The sequence below is a fragment of the Gossypium hirsutum genome, chromosome D13, assembly GCF_007990345.1.
Source record: "Gossypium hirsutum isolate 1008001.06 chromosome D13, Gossypium_hirsutum_v2.1, whole genome shotgun sequence".
NCBI lineage: Eukaryota > Viridiplantae > Streptophyta > Magnoliopsida > Malvales > Malvaceae > Gossypium > Gossypium hirsutum.
Window position 1 is genome coordinate 44,430,043 of NC_053449.1, and position 22,345 is coordinate 44,452,387.

At 34.6% G+C, this 22,345-nt stretch overlaps 1 protein-coding gene across 3 annotated transcripts; it reads left to right on the forward strand.

Annotated features, from left to right (window-relative positions):
• Positions 1–13,990: 13,990 nt before the first annotated feature.
• LOC107962088 (pre-mRNA-splicing factor ATP-dependent RNA helicase DEAH7) lies at positions 13,991–22,057 on the forward strand. 3 transcript variants are annotated; one of them, XM_016898322.2, is made up of 15 exons: positions 13,991–14,331; positions 14,853–15,074; positions 15,889–15,968; positions 16,086–16,308; positions 16,619–16,792; positions 16,920–17,062; positions 17,296–17,390; positions 17,607–17,715; positions 18,327–18,504; positions 18,588–18,817; positions 18,906–19,082; positions 19,351–19,599; positions 19,865–19,926; positions 20,028–20,180; positions 20,270–22,057. In XM_016898322.2, exons 1-15 carry the CDS (start codon positions 14,328–14,330, stop codon positions 21,867–21,869), a joined length of 3,699 nt encoding a protein of 1,232 aa, XP_016753811.2. In that variant the 5' UTR covers positions 13,991–14,327; the 3' UTR covers positions 21,870–22,057. The 3 variants fall into 3 exon arrangements, with proteins under 3 accessions (XP_016753811.2, XP_016753812.2, XP_016753813.2); XM_016898323.2 differs by having other exon boundaries at positions 14,024–14,331; positions 14,846–15,074; XM_016898324.2 differs by lacking the exon at positions 13,991–14,331 and having other exon boundaries at positions 15,056–15,074; positions 16,093–16,308.
• Positions 22,058–22,345: the final 288 nt, after the last annotated feature.

Genomic DNA, 22,345 nt, shown 5'->3' on the forward strand with positions numbered 1-22,345 from the left:
ATTTATAGGTTGAGAAGGCTGCTAAAAATAGCAAAAATAAGTAGCCAAAGACTCCCCCCATGGCCGGCCACACATGTGGCATGTTTGATGATTTCAAACATGCTATTTAAGGTAGGGGCAAATCCAAAAAGGCATATATAGTGGAGGGGTTTGAGTGCAATTTGAAGGAGTTTTCAAGGGCCATTTGTCAAGCCAAATAATCAGCCAAGCAAGCTGAATGGGTCAGAATGTGGGACGGTTTTGGACTGCCCAGTGCTCGGTTGGATCTATTTTCTCAGTTTAGCTAAACTGGGCCATTTTTCATAATTAATTAATAAATTATTTAACCCAAATTAAATTGGATCAAAATTAAAATTAATTATAGTATGAATTAATACACATGATTTGGACCGTCTTAGGCTAAAAAATTAATTCGCCTTGATGCTTCAAATTGCTTATCGATTTTGCACTTCTAGCAGTGGCTGCCGAGTTGTTTTTCGCCCTTTGTGCAAATCTATCGAAAATGATAAAAATTAATAAAAAAATTTATTATAAGATGAAGTAAAATTCAACATGTTCATAATTTAAGTACAACTTAATTATTTTATAATAATTAAATATTTTTCGACAAGAATTTTAGCGAAACTGCATGAATTTGAGTTAAAAAGGGCATAAAAAAGTGTGTATATTTTCGTGTTTCCAGTTATAAACTATCTAATAAAGGGTATGGGTGAATGGAAATGTCGCCTCGGTACTGAAATTCTCACATCTTTCAATCAGGGAATAATGTTCTCTATTTCCAAATTGTTGATTTATTTTTTGTGCACACGATTCGCTCTCTCTTGAAATGTTTCTAATGTCAATACTTTGTGAGCGGTTTTACTTTAATTTGTTTACAGAAAAAAGGTATGTATTTGGATATACAATTATATAAAAAGGTGCATTAGTGGCCAAAGATTCAAGATTTCTTTCTTCACTTAGTGATGGTCTTATGCAAAAGAGCAGGCGTTCCAATGGCGACAATCAAGTAATCAATGAAGCCATCCAAAAGTATAATAGGAGATACGCTCTACTTGCAGTACATGGAGCTTTGAGCAAAATAGATAAGGGATTGGAACAAACAAAAAAAAGAGAAGACTAATACACCAAATTCATTCAAAAGGAAAGCAAAATCAATAACTCGAAAAGAATCTGGTGAAAGCAACAATCTAAAACTAGATTGGATGATAAAATGGATGTAAGAGACGGGGCTGATTTTCCAAGAATTTGCATAGTAGAATAATATTAGAGTACCAAATTATTCGCCGGATATGTTTTTGTAGGATCATCGGTACACCCCATGGCACAGCGAAAAAAATCCGGCAATCAAATCCAGGGATCCATGTGCAAGGAACGAATCGGGCTAAAAAGGGTATGAACGATTACCTTTAATCGTCTAAAAAATCGAAGCAACAGATTACACTATTGTATGTCGATTCGAAGCCCTTACAAAAATTTTGGGCCTCTACGTAATCCACTCGGTGTGACAACGAATGGTAAGCACTCTCTAAAACTTTTTCAAAGAGAGAAAAATCTCGACGGTTGCTAAATCTCACACACTTTATTTTTCGGGTATATAAGGTTTTTCTTAAAACCCTATATTTCCTAATTCGGGAATAATTTATATTTTTTATTTGAATCAAATCTTAATAATTAACCGAATATAATAATTATAATTATAATAATTATAATAATATTTGACAATAAAATTACAATTACAGTAATTATAATAATAGTTGATCTTAAATTATAATTACAATAATTATAACAAGGATTTCGGTAAATTATTTTTAGTTAAATTTTATATGAATCAAATTCATATATTATTTTAACCATATTTTTCATTAAATGTACAACATACTTGTACATATAATTCATTCGATATTTAATTGCCTAATTGAATTAATTCTATAATCAATTTAATTCATGTGACAACTAAACTCACCAACAATGTTTGGATCTGTTCTTTTCAATCTTAGGGTGTGACCCTGTAGGTTCTTGTAATGTTAGCAGTAATACTAGAACAATTCTAATATTACGAACAATGAGTGGCATCTAGTAATGCATCATTGCTAACTAAGTTACAAGAAGTCATGATCCGACATAACCTCTTTATGGTTAACCTTTCATGAATTAAATCCTTTTTTCCTTTATATCTAGAATGGACACAAGTCATGGAATAGTCACACTTGCATAGCCCATCTAATGTTTCTTGATATCCTATGTAGACTATGAAAAATAAATAAGTATGATATCTCATATCAACTTATTCGAGCATGATCATGCATTTCTAGTCTCACTTAATCAAGTCGCTTAGGATATTGCTCCCATTATGTAGAATGGACAAATTCTGTATTGATAAGCCATATCCCCCTACATAGATTATGGTATATCCAATATCAACTTTTATAGAACAACCAATCATGATGGATGTTTGACTGCATCAAAATATATGACTCACGATGTCGGGATAACGATGATCTTAAGTCTAAGGATCGTATATATAGTAATCACTAGAAGTAATGTTGTGACTATTTCATAATAATCCAAGAAACATACTCATAGCAAGTTAGTCCAATATGTTGTTCTCTAACACACATACTAAAGTATTGATTTTGAGATCTGTCCAAGCCCACAATAATACTCGACTAAGGACCTTTTAAGAATAATCATATTATTCGTAGGGCATTATTATAAAACAATTTATTTATATACACAAAAAATAAACTGAAATAATAATGGCTATGCCTTATATTAATAAAGAGGTAAAATAAGTATATTGTTACAATCATCTCATGATTGGTCTTTGGGTGTACTCTGACAATCTCCTATTACCACTAAGACCAATCACTTATATATCTAATACCAAGTGACTTAGTATGACGATCATGCTTCTGTTGTGTTAGAGACTTGATTAATGGATCAGCAATGTTATCATCCATAGGTGCTCTGCATATTTCCACATCCCCTCGATTGATAATCTCTTGAATAAGATGATATTGCCTAAGTATATTTGGATCATTGGTGAGATATGGGTTCCTTGGCTTGTGCAATAGCTCCATTGTTGTCACAACGGAGTTCTTTAGCTTCTGATATGCTAGGCACTACCCTAGTTTAATAATGAACCTTTTTATCTAAACAGCTTCTTTTACTGCCTTACTGGCTGCAATATACTCGGCCTCTATTGTAGAATCAGCTACTGTATCTTGCTTTGAACTCTTCCAGCTCACAGCACCACCATTAAGGCAAAACACAAAACCTGATTGCGATAGAGAACCATCTTTATCGTTTCGGAAGCTAGCATCAATGTAACCTTTTACACTTAGCTCTTCCTCACCTCCATACATAAGGAATGTATCCTTAGTCCTTCTCAAGTACTTAATGATGGTTTTCATTGCCACTTAATAACCTTTATCGGGATCTAATGGTATTAACTTATCATACTGAAAGCATACAACACGTCTGGAAGAGTACATAGCATGACATATATGATAGACCTTATAGTCGAAGCATACGGAATCTTACTAATGTGTTCTCTCTCTTGTGGAGTTGAAGGACACATTTCCTTCGAGAGTGAAATACCATGTCTCATAGCTAGGAATCCTCTCTTAGATTCTTCCATACTGAACATTTTCAGTACTTTATCTATATATGTACTTTGGCTTAAACCTAGGAGTCGTATTGGTCTATCTCTACAGATCTTGACTCCTACTATGTAAGTAGTTTCGCCGAAGTCTTTCATAAAAAAATAACTTCCTAACCAAGTCTATTAAGACTGTAAGGTAGGTATGTCATTTCTTATGATAAGTATGTCATCTACATACAATACCAATAATGTGATAATGTTCCCACCAACTTTCGTGTAAATACAAGGCTCATCTTCATTTTTGATAAAACCAAACTCTTTGATTGCATCATGAAAACGAAGATTTTTAACTTCGAAAAGCTTGCTTTAATCCATAAATGGATCTTTGCAGCTTGCATATTTTTTTCAGCATCTTTTGGATCTACAAAACCTTCAGGTTGTGTCATGTACACATCCTTTTCAATTTTTCCATTAAAGAAAGCTGTTTTGATGTCCAACTACCAAATTTCATAATCATGAAATGCATCTATTGCAAGCAAGATTTAGATGGATTTAAACATAGCAATAGGAGAAAAAGTTTCATCATAGTCGATACCATGAACTTGGCGAAAACCTTTAGCAACCAATCTTTTTTTGTATGTTTGTATATTACCATCCATGTCGGTTTTCTTTTTCAAAACCCACTTGCACCCTATGGGTTTAACCCTTCAGGTGGGTCAACCAAGATCCATACTTGGTTTTCTGGTATGGAATCCATCTCAGACTTCATGGCCTTTAACCATTTCTCAAAATATGGGCTTACCACCACTTCTTGATAAGTCCTAGGCTCATCTTGATCCATAAGCATAACATCACCATGTGTCGTAATGAGAAATCCATATCTCTTAGGTGCTTAGAGTTCCCTTAAAGATTTGCACGTTGGTTGTGTTTCTACGTAGTTACTTGTACCTTAATTTCTTGGGGAACCTGTTATTGTTCTATTTCTAGTTCAGTAGTATTTTGTGGTTCTCGGATTTCTTTAAGTTCAATCGTTCTCTCACTTCCTTTTCTAGAGACAAATTCTATTTCTAGGAAGACACCAGTCCAAGCAACAAACATTTTGTTCTTAGTAGGATTAAAGAAATAATATCCTTTAGTTTCCTTAGGATATCCCATAAAGATGCATTTTTCAGATTTAGATTCAAGCTTAGTAGATGTCTAACATTTAACATAAGCTTCACAACCCCATATCTTCATAAAAGACATATTAGGACGTCTCCTAGTCCACATCACATGTGGTGTATTCTAAACCAATTTAGATGGAACACAATTCAGTATGAAAGAAATTGTCTCAAGTACATGTCCCCAAAAGAAAGTTGGTAGATCAGCATGACTTATCATTGATCGAACCATGTCTAACAGAGTTCGATTTCTTCTCTTAGAAACTCTATTCCATTGAGGAGTACCAGGAGGAGTAAGTTGTGAGACTATCCCGCATTCCTTCAAACAGTCATCAAACTCTAGGCTCAAAAATTCTCCACCTCAATCAGATCGAAGTGTCTTGATAGTTTTTCCTAGTTGATTTTGTACTTCATTCTTGAATTCTTTAAACTTTTCAAGGGCTTCAGACTTATGGTGTATGAGATAAACATAGCCATATCTACTAAAATCATTAGTGAAAGTAATGAAGCACTGAAATCCATATCTGGCCTGTGTATTCATTGGTCTACATACATCAGTATGTATTAGGCCCAATAAATCACTAGCTCGCTCACTTTTACCAGTAAAAAGAGCTTTAGTCATTTTTTCCAATAAGCAAGATTCACATCTTCAATTTGTTCGAAAATTAATGAATCCAATAGACCATCTTTATGGAGTTTGGATATGTACTTCTCATTTATGTGGCCCAAACGACGATGCCAAAGATAAGTTTGATTTGAGAATTTATTTTAGATCTTTTAGTATTTATGTTGTAAATGAGATTAACTTGATCTAAAATATAGAGGCTATTTACCAATTGTGCCAAACCATAGAAAACATTATTGAGATAAAATGAACAACAATTATTCTTAATTATTATCTCAAAACCACTTTTGTCTAAACAAGAAATATTCTTGTGGCCTTTAATGCTGTAAAATGCAGGGCTTTCTCTATGACCCTTTCTAGTACCGCCCAACAATGGTTCTTATCGCTTCTCTTGAGGTCCATTAACAACTTCAATCAATTAGTCGAGTTATTCATAAGCATATTTTTAGCCAAAAAACCCCACAACGACATCTATCTTATCTTATGTCCATCTAGAAAAAGGAAAACAAATCCCTTCTTAATTTCATGAAGAGATTTAATGCTGCTACCATGGTAACAACGGGTTCGATGCTCTAGCCATTCAAGCCTTTTTGGATGGAACCACTCATAAGCTTCTCGGATTCCACTTCATTGGTAATCCTCTAGAGAAGTTATTTGAGTTATACGAAATGGTTCACCTATTCATGAAGGGTGATCAGATATACATAGATCAAGTCAAACCATTGATGCAAGTAACCCAAGGGTCTCATTTTCCCAAATGACCTTCCCTTCCGTATCACCATCTAGCTCTAGCACGCTAGTATCAGCCTCGACAGAGGACTCACCCCTGGTAGGTAACGAGCAGTTCCAACAATATAACCCTTCGTAGTAAAGGGATGGGTGGATGGTAATATTGTGGGCCACCTCGTCACTCAAAACCCTTGAGAGACAGTCATCCTAACCACCATAAGTGAGAACAGGTTCCATATAATCGTCATTGCACATACCATCAATTTAATTGTTTCACTGTTGCCATATTTGACCAAGTTATGTATCAGTGAATCTTACCCCTTTAACTCGTGTCGAGATGACTCACCCTTTCACTGTCGCTATCATAATGCTAGAGGCCTACTACAAATTTTTGAGTCCAACTTAAAGATGCTATTAAGGATGCCATCCGGAAAGGCCAACTGTAGCAGTATGTGGTTCAAGATGCCTACCTGCTAAACAAAGAAGAAAAATCAAGAAGTGAAGCTTATAGCTTTGTCACCACATATCACATTTACAAAGCGAGCATGTCATACATAAAAACTATAAACTTTCCAGTCATTTTGATATTGTTTCAAAACAACTTTTAAACACATACTCATTATTTACGCAATTTCATCACTTAACATTTCAATAATCGTATAAACATAACATTTCAAGAAATTCTTGAAGTCAATCCATATACTTTCTTTTAATAGATAGCCCGATGAACTATAGCAAAATAATTCGAATGCTTGGGTAATTACACCACACTATGGAGCATCGTAATGCTATACAGAGGCATGATTGTGCAATCAAAGGCACCAAAGTGCAAACCCGTATAAGGCACATTCTAACCCTATTGGCATGCCAATCATATCCTAATTGTTTATTACGCTCAAACGGGCATTTAAGCAGGATTTGGTAACATTTAATAATTAGAGGCACTTTCATGATATCAGTACATGCTGTAACAATTCATGTTCATTTAGAAATCCATATAAATTATATTTCCCAGCATTCAATAATTTTCAATTTAGTCCTTACTCACCTTAGCATTTGATTATAACATTTCAACTCCATCACACAAAATTAACAATCTATATTATCATGACTAAGCAACAAATAATATGTATAAACATATTTTAATGCAATATGAACTTACCTAATACAACCAACAAGCAAGTTTGTTCGTAAGGACTATTTTGCGAGATTTCCTTTTTTTCCTGATTTTCTTCCGTATGATTCAATTCTTGATCTATATAATAATTAGTTTCACATTATCAGCTTTTAACACTTTAAACCAATAAAAATTCATGAATATAATATCTTTTATTCATTTTTTAATATTTTCCTAAAATTTTGTATTTTATTCAATTTTGTCCCTAAAGTCGAAACTTTTATATATTTCAAAATTCAAGCTTTTATTTTCAATCCAATTACAATTTCATCACTGTAAATCCCTCTAAAAACATAAGTTTTATGAAAAATTTTACATTATTAAAATTTGGTCATTATAGCCAAAACTAACAAATTTTACGTAACAAATTAGTCCCTATTCACAACTAAGCACACAAACATATCATTAAACAAAAAAAAAGGTTCACTTTTCATCAATGGCAACATTTTAAAACTTGAACAGTTTTGAAAATAGAGATACGGGTTAGTTGGACTTAGTTGCAATGATATCAAAAACATAAAAATTACTAAAAATGTAATTGATTTGCTTACCATGCAAGACAGACGAAGGAGCTTGGGATAAAATGGCTATGGCTCCTTATGGTGTCAATGGAGAAGAAACAATATAAAAAAATGGATGATGATATCTTTGTTTTTCTTTTACTTTATCATATTTTATTATTACTTATTTAATTAAATAATAATGATAACCAAAATGATAAATTAAGTTCCACTAACCATCCACCATCTTTAATAAGGGTATATTTGTCACTTAGATCCTTGCACAATCATTCATTAAGCCATCCAACTAATAAAAATCAATATCAATTAACTTTTACAATTTTTACGATTTAGTCATTTTTCCTTATTTAGCTATCCAAACGCTAAAATTTTCAGACCAAACTTCAATTCACCTGTAATATAATTCTATAATTATTTAATAAAATTATTTTTGAGCTCGGTTTATGAAAATGAGGTCCCAATACCTCATTTTTCAAAACCATTGACTTTCGGTACGCACCACTTGTACCTTGACTAACTGACCAGTTAATAAAATCTATTAAATCACAATTCACTATTATACTATATTTAAATCATATATATTAATTAATTATATCTACGGACGCTCTCATCATAATTGTAGTCCCGAAACTACCATTTTTGACACTACTGAAAAATGGGTTGTTACAACTTCTATAATCTGAACATTATAACATAACATAAATCGTTCAATGCATGAGTTAAGAATAATGATGATATGCAAGTATCAAGTCAATTTTACCATTTATCAACTCAACATCAACAGTTCAACACAAACCACAAGTATAAACTCATAATACTTCCATTTCATAACCATTTGCAAACTTAATTATCAAATATCACCTTTCGTATTAAATTTCCAATCTCATGAATTTGAGGACCTAATCATCATTGCTTCAATTATGCTTATTCTATTTTTACCATTTATCTTCCTATTAACCTAACTCGGACTTGGATGGATACACGGATCCAACCAATACACTAGTTTGGCACCTAGTGCCTCATCAAATAAATCTGAAGTAAGAAGCTGCACCCGATGCTTATCGGTATAACCAAAGTAAATTGGCACCCAGTGCCTCATCAACTCATGGTCAAAGTAACTCTGAACTCTTCCTCTCCTATGGCATGCCAACTATATTCGACTTTGCTCAAATAGTCAATATGGTATTCATTACTCATTTTATTATCAACCGATATCTCAAATAATAACATATATCCATCATCAAATCATTACTTCATATACATGACAACATAGCTCATATCAATATAAATTCAATTTCATAATTATTTCAACATTCAACATTTTCACATATATTCAATTTAGTCTTCTATACCACCAATCAATTCAATTCAATTCATTTTTAACAAAATGACTTACCTCATAATCTTACCATGCAAAAACAATTCATTATGCAGCAATGTAAAGTAATTTGGATTATAAAAACACAAACTGTAAATTCTGAGCTATTCATCGACTACCTTGTCTTTTTCTTTCTTTTTTAAGGAATCCAGGTTGACGTTAGCTATAGATTAACACAAATATACCAAATCATCAACACACAAACAAATTCACATTCAATCACTAATTTAAGTAACTTTTGCATTTTATTCAATTTAATCCTTAAAACTAAAACTAACATAACTTTCAATTCTAACCTTAATTTTTCATCTCAATTTCACTATAATCCTTATTGGACCTCCTATTTCTCATTTCTACTATAAATTTCAAAATTTGTGCAATTTAGTCCCTATCAAACAAAACCATCAATTTACTTTATAATTTAGTCATTTTTCAACTCCAAACTTAAAATCTATCAAATTGGCACTTAAAGCTTTAACTATCCATCAATGGAAACTTCCTAAATCTTTAATAGTTCCAAAAAATAACATACAAGTCAACTAGATTAAGCTCTTGAGATTCTGAAAACATAAAAATTACAAGAAAATGACTAAATTGAACTAACCTGTATGTTAGTTCCAAAACCATACTTTTTGGCACCATTGACTTTCGGGTCGTTACAATAATGGTTGAATGTCAAATAATCTATATTTTATCAAACCAAAGATGTACATACTGCTTGAGACTGAAATATCAAATAAAAGGCTTAAAACTTCTCACTCTAATGAGGCGTACCTTTGACATTTGAGACTTGGTCATATTAACCAAGAAAGAACCATTAGACTTGTGTACCTAATGCACTGCAAGAGTGAAACCTTTGATAAATTCAAAGAGTTTCGTGCGGAAGTGGAGAAATAACTAGGTTTACCCATAAGACACTTCGGACAGATCGAGGTGAGGAATATTTATCTAATGAGTTCTTACGGTACCTCATAGAGAATAAGATTGTATTCCAACTAACTATGCTAGGTACTCCACAATAGAATAATATGGCAGAGAGAAGGAATTGAATGTTTTTAGACATGGTATGTTCGATGTTAAGGTATTCAAAGTTGCCAAGCACTTTCTGGGAATATGCATGTTGGATCACCGGTACGCCCTATGACGTAACAGAAAAATTATCCCGTCGATCGCCAACCAATGATCCATGTACAAAGAATGAATCGAGTTCAAAAGAAGTTGAAGATATACCTTTCGGGATTTAATTTTCTTTGAGGTGTCGATTCCAAGCCACACTAGAACTGTATCGGCCTCTACGTAGTCCACCCAGTCAAGCACGAACATCAAAGCTCTTTGAAATTTTTCAAAGAGTGATTCAAATTGGCTGCTAAACCTTTTAAATTTTCTCACTACTATACCCAGATTTAGAGATATTATTTCCTTTTATTAATCACCTATAGTAAAACTGAATAATTCCCTTTTACTTTTTGAGAAAATCATGGAAGGTATTAAATTTTATATTCTTTCTAAAATAATATCAACTTTCATAAATATTAACTCTGGAAAGTAGTTGCAAATCGTATTCGCTAGATGATACTATTTTTCAGGTGATACTATCTGCAAAACGATACAATTTGCTAAGATTATACTATCCGCCAGGCGATATAGTCCGCTAGACGATACTATCCGTCAGGCGATACAGCTCACCAAAAATGCATGTAGGAGGGTATACGTCCAATGTATTTGCGTGAAATCTATTCATTTTAACCATAAGGTGTGACCCTATAGATTCTTGTAACGTTGATAGTAATACTAGAACACTTCTAATGTTACAAACAATGAGTAGCATCTAGCAATGCATCATTGTTATCCAAGTTATAAGAAGTCGTGATTCGACATAACCTTTCTGTAATAAACTTTTTATGTATTATATCATTTTATCCTTTATATCTAGATTGGACACAAGTCATGGTATAGTCACACCTGTATAGTCCAATATCATATTTATTGATATTCTAAGTAGGCTACAATAAACAAATAAGTGTGATATCTCATATCAACTTACTTGAGCATGGCCATATATTTTTAGTCTCACTCTATCAAGTGGCCCAAGATATTACTCCCATTATGTAGAAGGGATAAATCTTATCTTGATCAATCAAATCCCATTAAATGGATTGTGGTACATCTAACATCAGTTTTTATGACAACCTACTACGGTAAACGCTTGACTATATCAAAATATACAACTCACGATGTTGGGGCAATGATGATATTAAGTCTGAGGGTCATATCCTTAGTTATCACTATAAGTAATGTTTGTGACTATTACATAATAATCCAAGAAACATACTCATGGAGGGTCAGTCCACTATGTTGTTCTCTAACATATACTAATGTATTAATTTTGACATCTCTATGTCAATGACAATACTTTGTCATCAATCAACTACACATTAGTCTTAATGCATTATTATTGTCCAAGCCCACAATAATACTTGACTAAGGACTTTTTAAGAATAATCATATTATTCTCCGGACTTTATTATTAATCAGTTTATTTATACACATAGAAAAAGAAACTGAAATAAGAATGGCAATGTCTTATATTAATAACAAGGTAAAATGAGTAAGTAATTGTAATCATCTCATGATTGGTCTTTGGGCATACTCTAATAGTGACACCCCAGTCTTAGGAATTAGGGTTGCCACCTCACCTTATGCGGGATGGGTCACTAGACTTATCTCATGTATTAGGTACAATTATATATTTTATCTAGTATCTAAACCAACTTATGTAATTTATCCAACCCAATAAATGAATTTTCTATTCTCAAAATATTATTTATTTGAATTAATTTCCTAATTAAATTATTTTTTCAACCTAATTCAACTTTCGTAAGTCATGAAGACTTTTATAGTACTAGAATCTATGAGTAAATAAATTTAATGTGAGGGTTGGGCCATTGTGCTTGGGCTATGAGGGCTCACAGCCACATGAATAATTCAATGTACTCATCAGTGCCTGACCCTGAGATTTGGATCATCCAATGCATATTAGCATGGCATAATTATCTTGTTTGAATCGAGGTTTGAACCCAAACTTCTCCTCAGGATAGATAGGGTAATTCAGGTAAGATCCAATATAGATCCAACTTTCTATTCACTCGTGGGATCTGGGCAGTTCGGGGGGACCACCATGGCTCCTCTCTTCTCGATAATCCATACATCCCTTATCAGTGCATGGATAGCTATCTCTCGAGCATAGGTTTAGGTTTGGCCTCAATGGTAAAAATAAATAGAGCATCTAACAACGTATCTTCACAGACTAAGAACTACAAGATTGCCCCTTTCATCTTGGGGTGACGGAGAGATCGTACCATTCGAGCATTTTTTTCATGCTTTTTCCAGAGGTCCAAAGAAAGCTGCAATCAATAAGATTTTCCTAATCCTCCCTTCATGAAAGGAAGAACATGAAATTCTTTTTCCTTTCCGCAGGGACTAAGAGATTGGATCTAGCAGTAAGAAGAATGCTTGGTTGATAAATAATTCACTTCTTGGTCTTCGACCCCTCAGTCACTACGAACGCCCTCGATCAGTGCAATGAGATGTGTCTATTTATCTATCTCTTGACTCAAAATGGGAGCAGGTTTGAAAAAAGATCTTAAAGTGTTTAGGGTTGGGCCAAGAGGGTCTCTTAACGCCCTTTTTTTTCTTCTTCCCATTGGAGTTATTTCTTATTTCTTAAATACTTGCTGTGGTAAGGAAGAAGGGGAGAACAAGCACACTTGGAGAGTGCAGTACAACGAAGAGTTGTATGCTGCATTTGGGGAGGATAAATCGCTTCCAAAAAGGAATGTATTGATTCTCTCCTAATTGGTTGGATCGTAGGTGCAATGATTTACTTCACAAGCGAGGTCTCTAATTCAAGTCCAAGATACCTCAGCTGTGCCAAGTTGTTCAAGAATAGTGGCATTGTTGAGTTTCCTGATCCTTTAACTTAGGATTAGTTAGTTCTATTTCTCGATGGGGGTAGGGAATGGATATAACTCAGCAGTAGAGCATCACCGTGACGTGGTGGAAGTATCAGTTCGAGCCTGATTATCCTTAAACCCAATTGACTGAATAACTCAAACTTTGCAAAGGTTTTATTACCATTACAAATATTAGCGGGCCAAGCCAAACTACGTGTGTCAATACCCAATTTAAAAAACTTTTCCAACTTCAAGCTCATTTTACCTGAATCACCCATTTCATTGTTTAAAAATAATAAAAATTATTTTATATTTAAATTTAATTATTAAAAGTAATATCAATATAACCTGTTTATATTTTTATTATTTTAAATGGTAAAACAGGCTGAGTTCGACTAGTCTAAGGTTAAAAATATAAATCTAAGCCTAACCCTATTTTGGGCTAGGTGGGTTGCATGGGTGGTGAACATTTCTAATTATCATTTAAAGAGTAGATAACATATATTTTTCTAAATTTTGAAAAGTTTTATATTCTTCATGATTTAAAATTTAAAATGAAATTTAAAAGATTTTAAATTTTTTTAAAACTTTAAAAAAATTTTAAACTTTTATTTTTGTAATATTTATGTACTTTTAAAGAATAAGGACCAAATTAATAAAAATTATAAACATTGAAGACTACTAAATTATTTTACCATTTTTTAATTGCTACAATGATAATTTTAACCGTAAAATTAGATGAAGAAATAAAGATTTTTAAATTAAAAAAATAAAAAATTTAATATCTCAAAATTAAAATGTAGAGACTTCCTTTTAAATTTCAAAATAGTATAGGCACCTCTCACATACTTAAACCAAAAACAAATATAGGGTACTGCATTCACTACACCGTAAGTTCTTTCTTTCAATTGTTTGGAGAGTCTTTTCCCTTCCTTTTATCATCATCTTCCTCCTACCATCGTACATCTCTCTCTCGTCTCCGCAAATCAATTTTTTTTTCTTTTTCTTCTCTTCTCATCTCAGTTCTCCCACACCGCCGTGTCCGCTGTTTTTTTCGGGATCTGACCCGTATCCCGTGTCGGAATCCCTGTCGGATCGTGTCGGGTACTGCATCCCAAATTGCTGAGTTCGGGAAACGAAGGATATATCATTCATCTCAACCTTATTGTATAAATTAACTATGAGTAAGTTTGCTAGTAGTCTTGCTTCTTCACTTTCAAAATCTTGTTCATGTACAAGTATCAATTTAGGGTTTGGAGGTGAAATTTTTAGATGACCTGATTCTTTTGGTTTTCTTCTACTTAGCTATGTTTTCTGTGACTTTGGATAGCAATTTGTCTTTTAAGTAGTGTTTTTTGTGCTCTTATTCAGCTTTCATAGTAATAATTGCTCCTCCGTGTACGGTCTGTTCTGATGGTTTTGTTCTTGAGAGTACTTTCACCGCTTTGTTTTCTCTGATATCTTACCATGACCCATGATTTTATTCAATTCTCTCTTTGTCTAGAAAAAGAGAAAAAAAAGTAATAGCATATTAGTTCTATTGCTTAAATTTGCTTGGCACTTTTACATTTTTAATTATCTGTAACACCTTACTGTTTTCTTCTTCCTATGGATACCATTACAGCTTGCAGTTGAATGTTTCTTTTTGGTATTTCTGCCTCCAATTCGCCTTCTGTTTGTTGATTGAATTTTTTTAAGCTATTAGGTTTGGACGTTGGTGCTAGAGAGAAGCAAGGAAATCCTAAAGTTGATGATGGATTCAAGGTTCCAAAAGAAAAAATCACCTGCATTGCGGCATCTGTTGATGTGGATGAAGGGTTTGAATCTTCTGGAGTTGAAGAAACTAGGAGTACTGTTACAAATGGCAGCCGAAGCCACACTAACAGACGCTATCGTGATAAGACAGCTAGTGTACCAACTAATTCTGGTAGGCTTTTTATTTTTATTTTGTTTTTAATAAGCTTAGTAATGGTTTTTAATTAAGAAACCGTTTTTTCTTTTTTAAATGTAAAACTTTTATAGTAAGTAGCAACATAACTAAATCATCATATGCTGATAATGAGAAGATTTATTGTTCCTATTCCCTTGGCTCCAAATATTTTGGTTCAAAACTTGATGTTTAAGTGCATGCTTGAGTATTTGGCAATCAATCCTGTGAAATGGTTTATTAAGGTTGCATAGAAGCATATAGGCCAGGCATAATCTGTTCTTACAATTTATGATTGTTTTTTGGTCTCTCCTCTCCACAAACTGTCTAATGTATTTGGCAGAATGAGATGATGTTATTTATGCCTATACATGCATTTCTCTCTGTGGATGGGTAACCTATATCTTTGATTTGAGGCATAGTATGATGACAGCATAACTTATTGCGGAAGTTATACAACCAAGTCGTTTGCATGCTGATGATCAGTTTTGACATTTAAGATTTAAGAATTGAGATGGATTTTCAACTCACCCTTTCTTAACCTAGTGTTTAGTGTTCGTCATTTGCCTTTAGTGTGGAAGAAAAGGTTGGGGTCTGGCGGAATTTTTTTGTTTGTTTATTTTTGGTGGGGGCAGGGGTCAAACATGGTGATTCTGATAGTATACACCTTTTTCACTAGTAATCCCTTGTTTTAACAAGCCCTGATGCCCCTTGTATCTGGAGGAAATTTTTTTCCTTTTCTTTTTTATGCTCTTTCTGTGTTTATGTTTTCTTTCTATTATTCAATTAAATTTCTTTTGTTGCTATATTGCAGAAAGTGGAGTTACTCTAGACAGAGGAGGAAGTGATGATACATTTGGTACTCCTCGCTCAAGAGAACATAGGAGTTCGGATGTAAGTGTATAACTTGCTGTCAATATCATTCTGGTATTCTTTTTTTTTTATATAGCTATATATTATTCTGCAAACATATCAAACCTTGTATGCATCTGATTATTCTTTCAATTGAAGGTTCCAGCTTCACCTAGTCGGAGTTCCCGCACTGTCTCTTCTAGGAGTTTAAGGTATGAGAGAGAAGATCATGGTGTGGAGAGAAGACTTTCCAGTGATGATTCTAGAAATGAGCACAGGAATGCAAGAAAAAGACACTATTATGATGATAGAAGGGACACCCATGGCCGATATGGTGAAGATTATAGAAGAAGCCGAAATAGATATGAAAGTAGGACACCTGGTATGTGATACTTCAAACTGAATGGATGAATGTTTGGGTACTGTATCTCTGGACTAATATCATTTGCATTTGGATTGTCAAGCAAAAAAATTAAGTTTGTGCATGTTTCTGAGGCTGGATGGTATGGAGATGATGGATTAATGTATTCAAACTTGATTACTTGGAACTAAGACATTTAGGTTTGAGGAAGTCCTTGATAGCATATGAATTCGACATACTTCTTAGAGTTTGTGCTCTTTTAGATTCATGCTATCTTTTTGGCGTCTTTGCTAATGGGCAAGATGGTAATTGATATCTTAATCCTTTGTAGGCAGATCTGATTGGGATGATGGGAGATGGGAATGGCAAGATACCCCAAACCGGGATAGTTACTCTGGTAGTAGCAGGCGCTATCAACCTTCTCCAGCTCCAATGTTTCTTGGGGCTTCACCTGATGCTAGGTTAGTTTCTCCATGGATGGGAGACCGAACTCCTCGTTCAACTGGTATGTTATTCAGTATATAAAGCATTTCTTATTGTGGATTGTATTGATTGTTCTCGTCTTCTTTTATTTCAATATTTTGAATTAAGAGACCAAACATATTTTATCCTCATGCTGAAATTTGGTACAGTTAGTGCTTCTCCTTGGGACTATGCGTCTCCTTCTCCAGTTCCAATACGAGCCTCTGGGGCATCTGTAAAATCTTCAAGCTCTAGATATGGTCGGACATCACATCAGCTTAGCTTTTCAAGTGAAAGTTCTCAGTCATTTGAGGTAGCATAAAGTGTTTTCCTATTTCCTTTTCTTTTCCTCTCTATTCCCCGCTGTTAAATATATCTCTTTAAGTGATATTTCTGGATAGGACTGAACAATTAGTTAATACTGGGTAGTGGTAGTGATCTTTTCAGAGTTGTTATTGGAATAGTCACTTTTCCCCTCTTGATGGTAATCCTTTTATGTTTGCCAATGTTAATATTTGGTCATAATTTGTTATGTTTATTCTATAGGATGAAGCGGATAAGAACAGTTTGGCAGAAGAACACAATTATGAGATTACAGAAAGTATGCGCTTGGAGATGGAGTATAATTCAGACCGTGCATGGTAAATTAATTCATCCTAGGTTGAACATCCTAATATCCCTTTCTTCATAGGGTATTAAAATTTATTGTACTGTAAAATGAAAATGAGAATATTAATAGTAATTCTGTACGGTGGCTTTTGACTGGTCATTGTTGGTGATTCTGTCATCCATTCTGGGCTTTATGAGGTCTGATGAAAAGTTGTCTCAACTTTCCTTGCTGGCATATCCTTTTGCAGGTATGATAGAGAAGAAGGAAACACCATGTTTGATGCCGATAGTTCGTCACTTTTTCTTGGGGATGAAGCTTCATTCCAAAAGAAAGAAGCAGAGTTGGCCAAAAGATTGGTATTGCTTTCTGGCTGTATTATCAAATAGTTTTTATGTCCAGTATATGTGTCATGTTTCATGTTGTGTCGTCTATGGTAAAATGCTGGATGCCTGATCTTACAGCTGCTGTTTGTATGTAAACATGATTTAGCTATTACATTGAAATAAATAAAGACCTTAATGACTATATTTGAAGATACTGATTAAAAATTGTTATGATCTTAGGTTTCCTAATGTCTTACAACTTTGAGTTCTGAATAATAGCTAAATGTTAGTGTGATAAGAGAGAAGTGATGACATTGATTTCTGGTCTTAACATAAGTGATAGGCATAATAGGTAAAACAGTCTTCCAAAGATGGTATTCTTTTCCACATTTTTTTAAATTAATTCTCAAGCCACTGTGATTAGGGTCAAATGTTTTGCCGAGATTTAAACTGGAGTGGCTGTTTATTATTTATTGCCCTCCATATTTTGACATTAAAATAAATAGAATGATAAACTTCTATCTTCTTTTATTTTCCTGGCTTAAGTTGTCTTAGTTTGAACATGTTTCCCCTTCCCTTTCTTAAATCTGTTGTTATTTGCTGAATAAAATGGTTTCTAAACACTTGTGTCATCTCCTAAACAGGTTCGACGAGATGGCACTAAGATGTCACTTGCTCAGAGCAAAAAGTTGTCTCAGCTTACTGCTGATAATGCTCAGTGGGAAGACCGACAGCTTTTAAGATCTGGAGCTGTTAGAGGTACTGAGGTGCAAACCGAGTTTGATGATGAGGATGAACGCAAGGTGATTCTTCTAGTACATGGTAAGTGAATATTATAATCTTTCTGTTGATATATGAAATATTATTTCTTCTGGCTAAATGTTCTTTATATTTTGTTGTCACAGATACAAAACCTCCATTCTTGGATGGCAGAATTGTGTTCACCAAACAAGCAGAGCCAGTTATGCCTATAAAAGATCCGACATCAGATATGGCCATAATTTCACGAAAAGGATCTAATTTGGTTAAGGAAATTCATGAGAAGCAAAGCATGAGTAAGTCTCGCCAACGGTTTTGGGAGCTTGCAGGCTCTAAGCTTGGTGATATCCTTGGAGTTGAGAAAACAGCAGAACAGGTATCATTTATTAAATTAAGTTCTTTGATATTCTTTTACTGAAAACTATAATGTAGTTCATCAGTTAACTCTCTTCATTGGATGCTAGATTGATGCTGACACTGCCGAAGTAGGTGAACATGGTGAAATTGATTTCAAAGAAGATGCTAAATTTGCACAACATTTGAAGAAGGGGGAGGCTGTAAGTGAATTTGCAATGTCCAAAAGCATAGCTGAGCAGCGTCAATACTTGCCAATATATTCTGTGCGGGATGAGTTGCTGCAGGTTTGACCTTTATCTATTAGTATATGTTGGTAGAAGATTGAACTAAGTAACTACTTTAGCTTGACACTTGCTCTTTGAGTTTGTTGCTGGTGGGTATTAGCCACTTTGGACATGCAAGGATAAATTGCAGCTGTCTGAAAGGAATCCAAACTTGCCCTTACAATTTTATAAATTTTCCCTTTTTCACTTTAAAGCTAAATTCTATCATGTTGACTATACTAAGTTTTTATTGACCATCTCATTCTTTTCTTCCTTGTATGTTTGGCAGGTGATTAGAGAAAATCAGGTAGTAGTTGTTGTGGGTGAAACTGGGTCTGGTAAAACAACTCAACTTACACAGTATCTTCATGAAGATGGGTACACTATAAATGGTGTAGTTGGTTGTACCCAGCCTAGGCGTGTGGCTGCCATGAGTGTAGCAAAAAGAGTTAGTGAAGAGATGGAGACAGAGCTCGGTGATAAAGTTGGCTATGCCATACGTTTCGAAGATGTGACTGGGCCAAACACCATAATTAAGGTGAGTCATTCAGTTTATATCAGAAAGCCAATGCCAAATTTTTATACACTTTAAGTATAATCTGCATTGCTTATATTCTTATCTTGGGATGAAGAATGCACCAAGCTTTGTCTTTTCAGTTCTAGCAGTTTGGCCATCTTCCCATTATCTTGGTCTAAAATTGATCTATTATTTTCTCTGCTTAATTGTTTGGAGCATTGTTCTTTTTTCATTGTTGTGTTTGCTGTTGGTATGATGTGCTAATTTTTCTCCTTCAACTTTACAGTATATGACTGATGGTGTCCTCCTTCGCGAAACATTAAAAGATGCTGATCTTGACAAGTATCGGTAAGGAGAAACTATATTTTATTGTTCTTGTCTATCCCAATTGACAAATGAATTAGTGGTGAAACCTTTGTTATTTACATCCAATTTTTCAAATATTGCAGTGTCATCGTAATGGATGAGGCACATGAGAGATCACTAAACACTGATGTGCTATTTGGAATATTGAAAAAGGTGGTTGCTCAACGCCGTGATTTCAAGCTTATCGTGACATCTGCAACTCTCAATGCACAGAAATTTTCAAATTTCTTTGGAAGGTAAGTGTCTTGTTTTAATATCAATTTATGCTGGCATCTTCTTCCTCTAATAAATTTAATATAAATAATTATGTCCTAAAATTTTGCAGTGTACCGATTTTCCACATTCCTGGTAGAACATTTCCGGTCAATATTCTCTATAGTAAGACTCCTTGTGAGGATTACGTTGAAGCTGCAGTGAAACAGGCCATGACTATTCATATCACCAGCTCTCCAGGTGACATCCTCATCTTCATGACTGGCCAAGATGAGATTGAGGCTGCTTGTTATGCCCTTGCAGAACGAATAGAACAACTCATCTCCTCCACCAGGAAAGGTGTTCCTAAACTACTCATACTTCCAATATACTCCCAGTTGCCTGCTGATTTGCAGGCAAAGATATTCCAGAAGGCTGAAGATGGAGCTCGCAAATGCATTGTTGCCACTAACATAGCCGAGACATCCTTGACTGTAGATGGAATTTTTTACGTTATTGATACTGGTTTTGGTAAAATGAAAGTCTATAACCCTAAGATGGGTATGGATGCTCTTCAAGTTTTCCCTGTTAGTCGTGCTGCTGCTGACCAGCGCGCAGGTCGTGCTGGTAGAACTGGGCCAGGCACATGTTATAGGTTGTATACAGAGAGTGCATACTTAAATGAGATGCTGCCAGCTCCTGTGCCCGAGATACAAAGGACCAACCTTGGCAATGTGGTGTTGCTGCTCAAGTCTCTTAAAATAGAGAACTTGCTAGATTTTGATTTCATGGATCCACCACCACAGGAAAATATCCTTAATTCTATGTACCAGCTATGGGTCCTGGGTGCGCTTAATAATGTTGGGGGCTTGACTGACATTGGATGGAAAATGGTGGAGTTCCCATTGGATCCGCCGCTTGCCAAGATGCTTTTGATGGGTGAACAGCTAGAATGCTTAGATGAGGTTTTGACCATTGTTTCAATGCTTTCAGTTCCATCTGTATTTTTTCGACCCAAGGATAGGGCAGAGGAGAGTGATGCAGCAAGGGAAAAATTTTTTGTACCAGAATCTGATCACCTAACTTTGCTTAATGTTTACCGGCAATGGAAAGCTAATCAGTATCGAGGAGACTGGTGTAATGACCACTTTTTGCATGTAAAAGGGTTGAAGAAAGCCAGAGAGGTGAGGTCTCAGCTATTAGATATTCTGAAGACGTTGAAAATCCCACTAACGTCCTGTGGATTTGATTGGGACATAGTGAGGAAAGCCATTTGTTCTGCATATTTTCACAATGCAGCAAGATTAAAGGGCGTTGGAGAGTATGTTAATTGCAGGAATGGAATGCCATGCCATTTGCACCCCAGCAGTGCTCTTTATGGGTTGGGTTATACTCCTGAGTATGTAGTTTATCATGAATTGATTTTGACAACAAAGGAGTACATGCAGTGCGTGACGGCAGTGGAGCCACAGTGGCTGGCAGAACTAGGTCCCATGTTCTTTTCAGTGAAAGAGTCGGATACGACATTGTTGGAGCATAAGAGGAAACAAAAGGAGGAGAAAACGGCCATGGAGGAGGAAATGGAAAATCTAAGGAAGATGCAAGCGGAGGCAGAGGAAGAAAGCAAGGAGAAGGAGAGGCAGAAGAGAGCAAAGCAGCAGCAACAAGTTTCAATGCCTGGTTTGCGAAAGGGTTCTTCTACTTATCTAAGACCCAAGAAGTTCGGTTTGTAAATGCGAAATTATCACTAGTTGAGACACCAACAAAACTGTCTCTGGTTATTCTTCTTGTTACCCTAAACCTGGAGATGTTTGTATTTTTATACACGACGTGGCAAAAATTAAATTACAATAGTTATTGCTGTGTCTTGTGGACGCTTGTATCATTGTCTTCTTTTTGTTATCAGAGGAAATGTTCGTCATGGGTGATCCTTGTTATGCGTGTGTATTCGGAGTGACCATCTTTAGGCTTCCATTGTTGATTGTATGCTGATATAGCAGATAGAATACAGAATGACGAAAATAATTTATTCACCTTTAGGTTGCTAAAAGAGTTCAATTGTTTTCAATGTATGTACACTTGAAAGAATTTGAAGTTTTAATTATGTTAGTGAAGCCAAGACATCACGAAAAGCATATGAAAAACTTTTTACATCAAGGATTTCAAATGGTTAAAAGTATTAGAGAATTTCAGAAAGGGTTTTGAGTTG

Coding starts and splice junctions, on each gene's coding strand:
- LOC107962088 (XM_016898322.2), top strand. Junction 18,505..18,587: donor GGTGATTCTTCTAGTACATG/GTAAGTGAATAT, acceptor TTGTTGTCACAG/ATACAAAACCTCCATTCTTG. Junction 18,818..18,905: donor TTGAGAAAACAGCAGAACAG/GTATCATTTATT, acceptor ATTGGATGCTAG/ATTGATGCTGACACTGCCGA.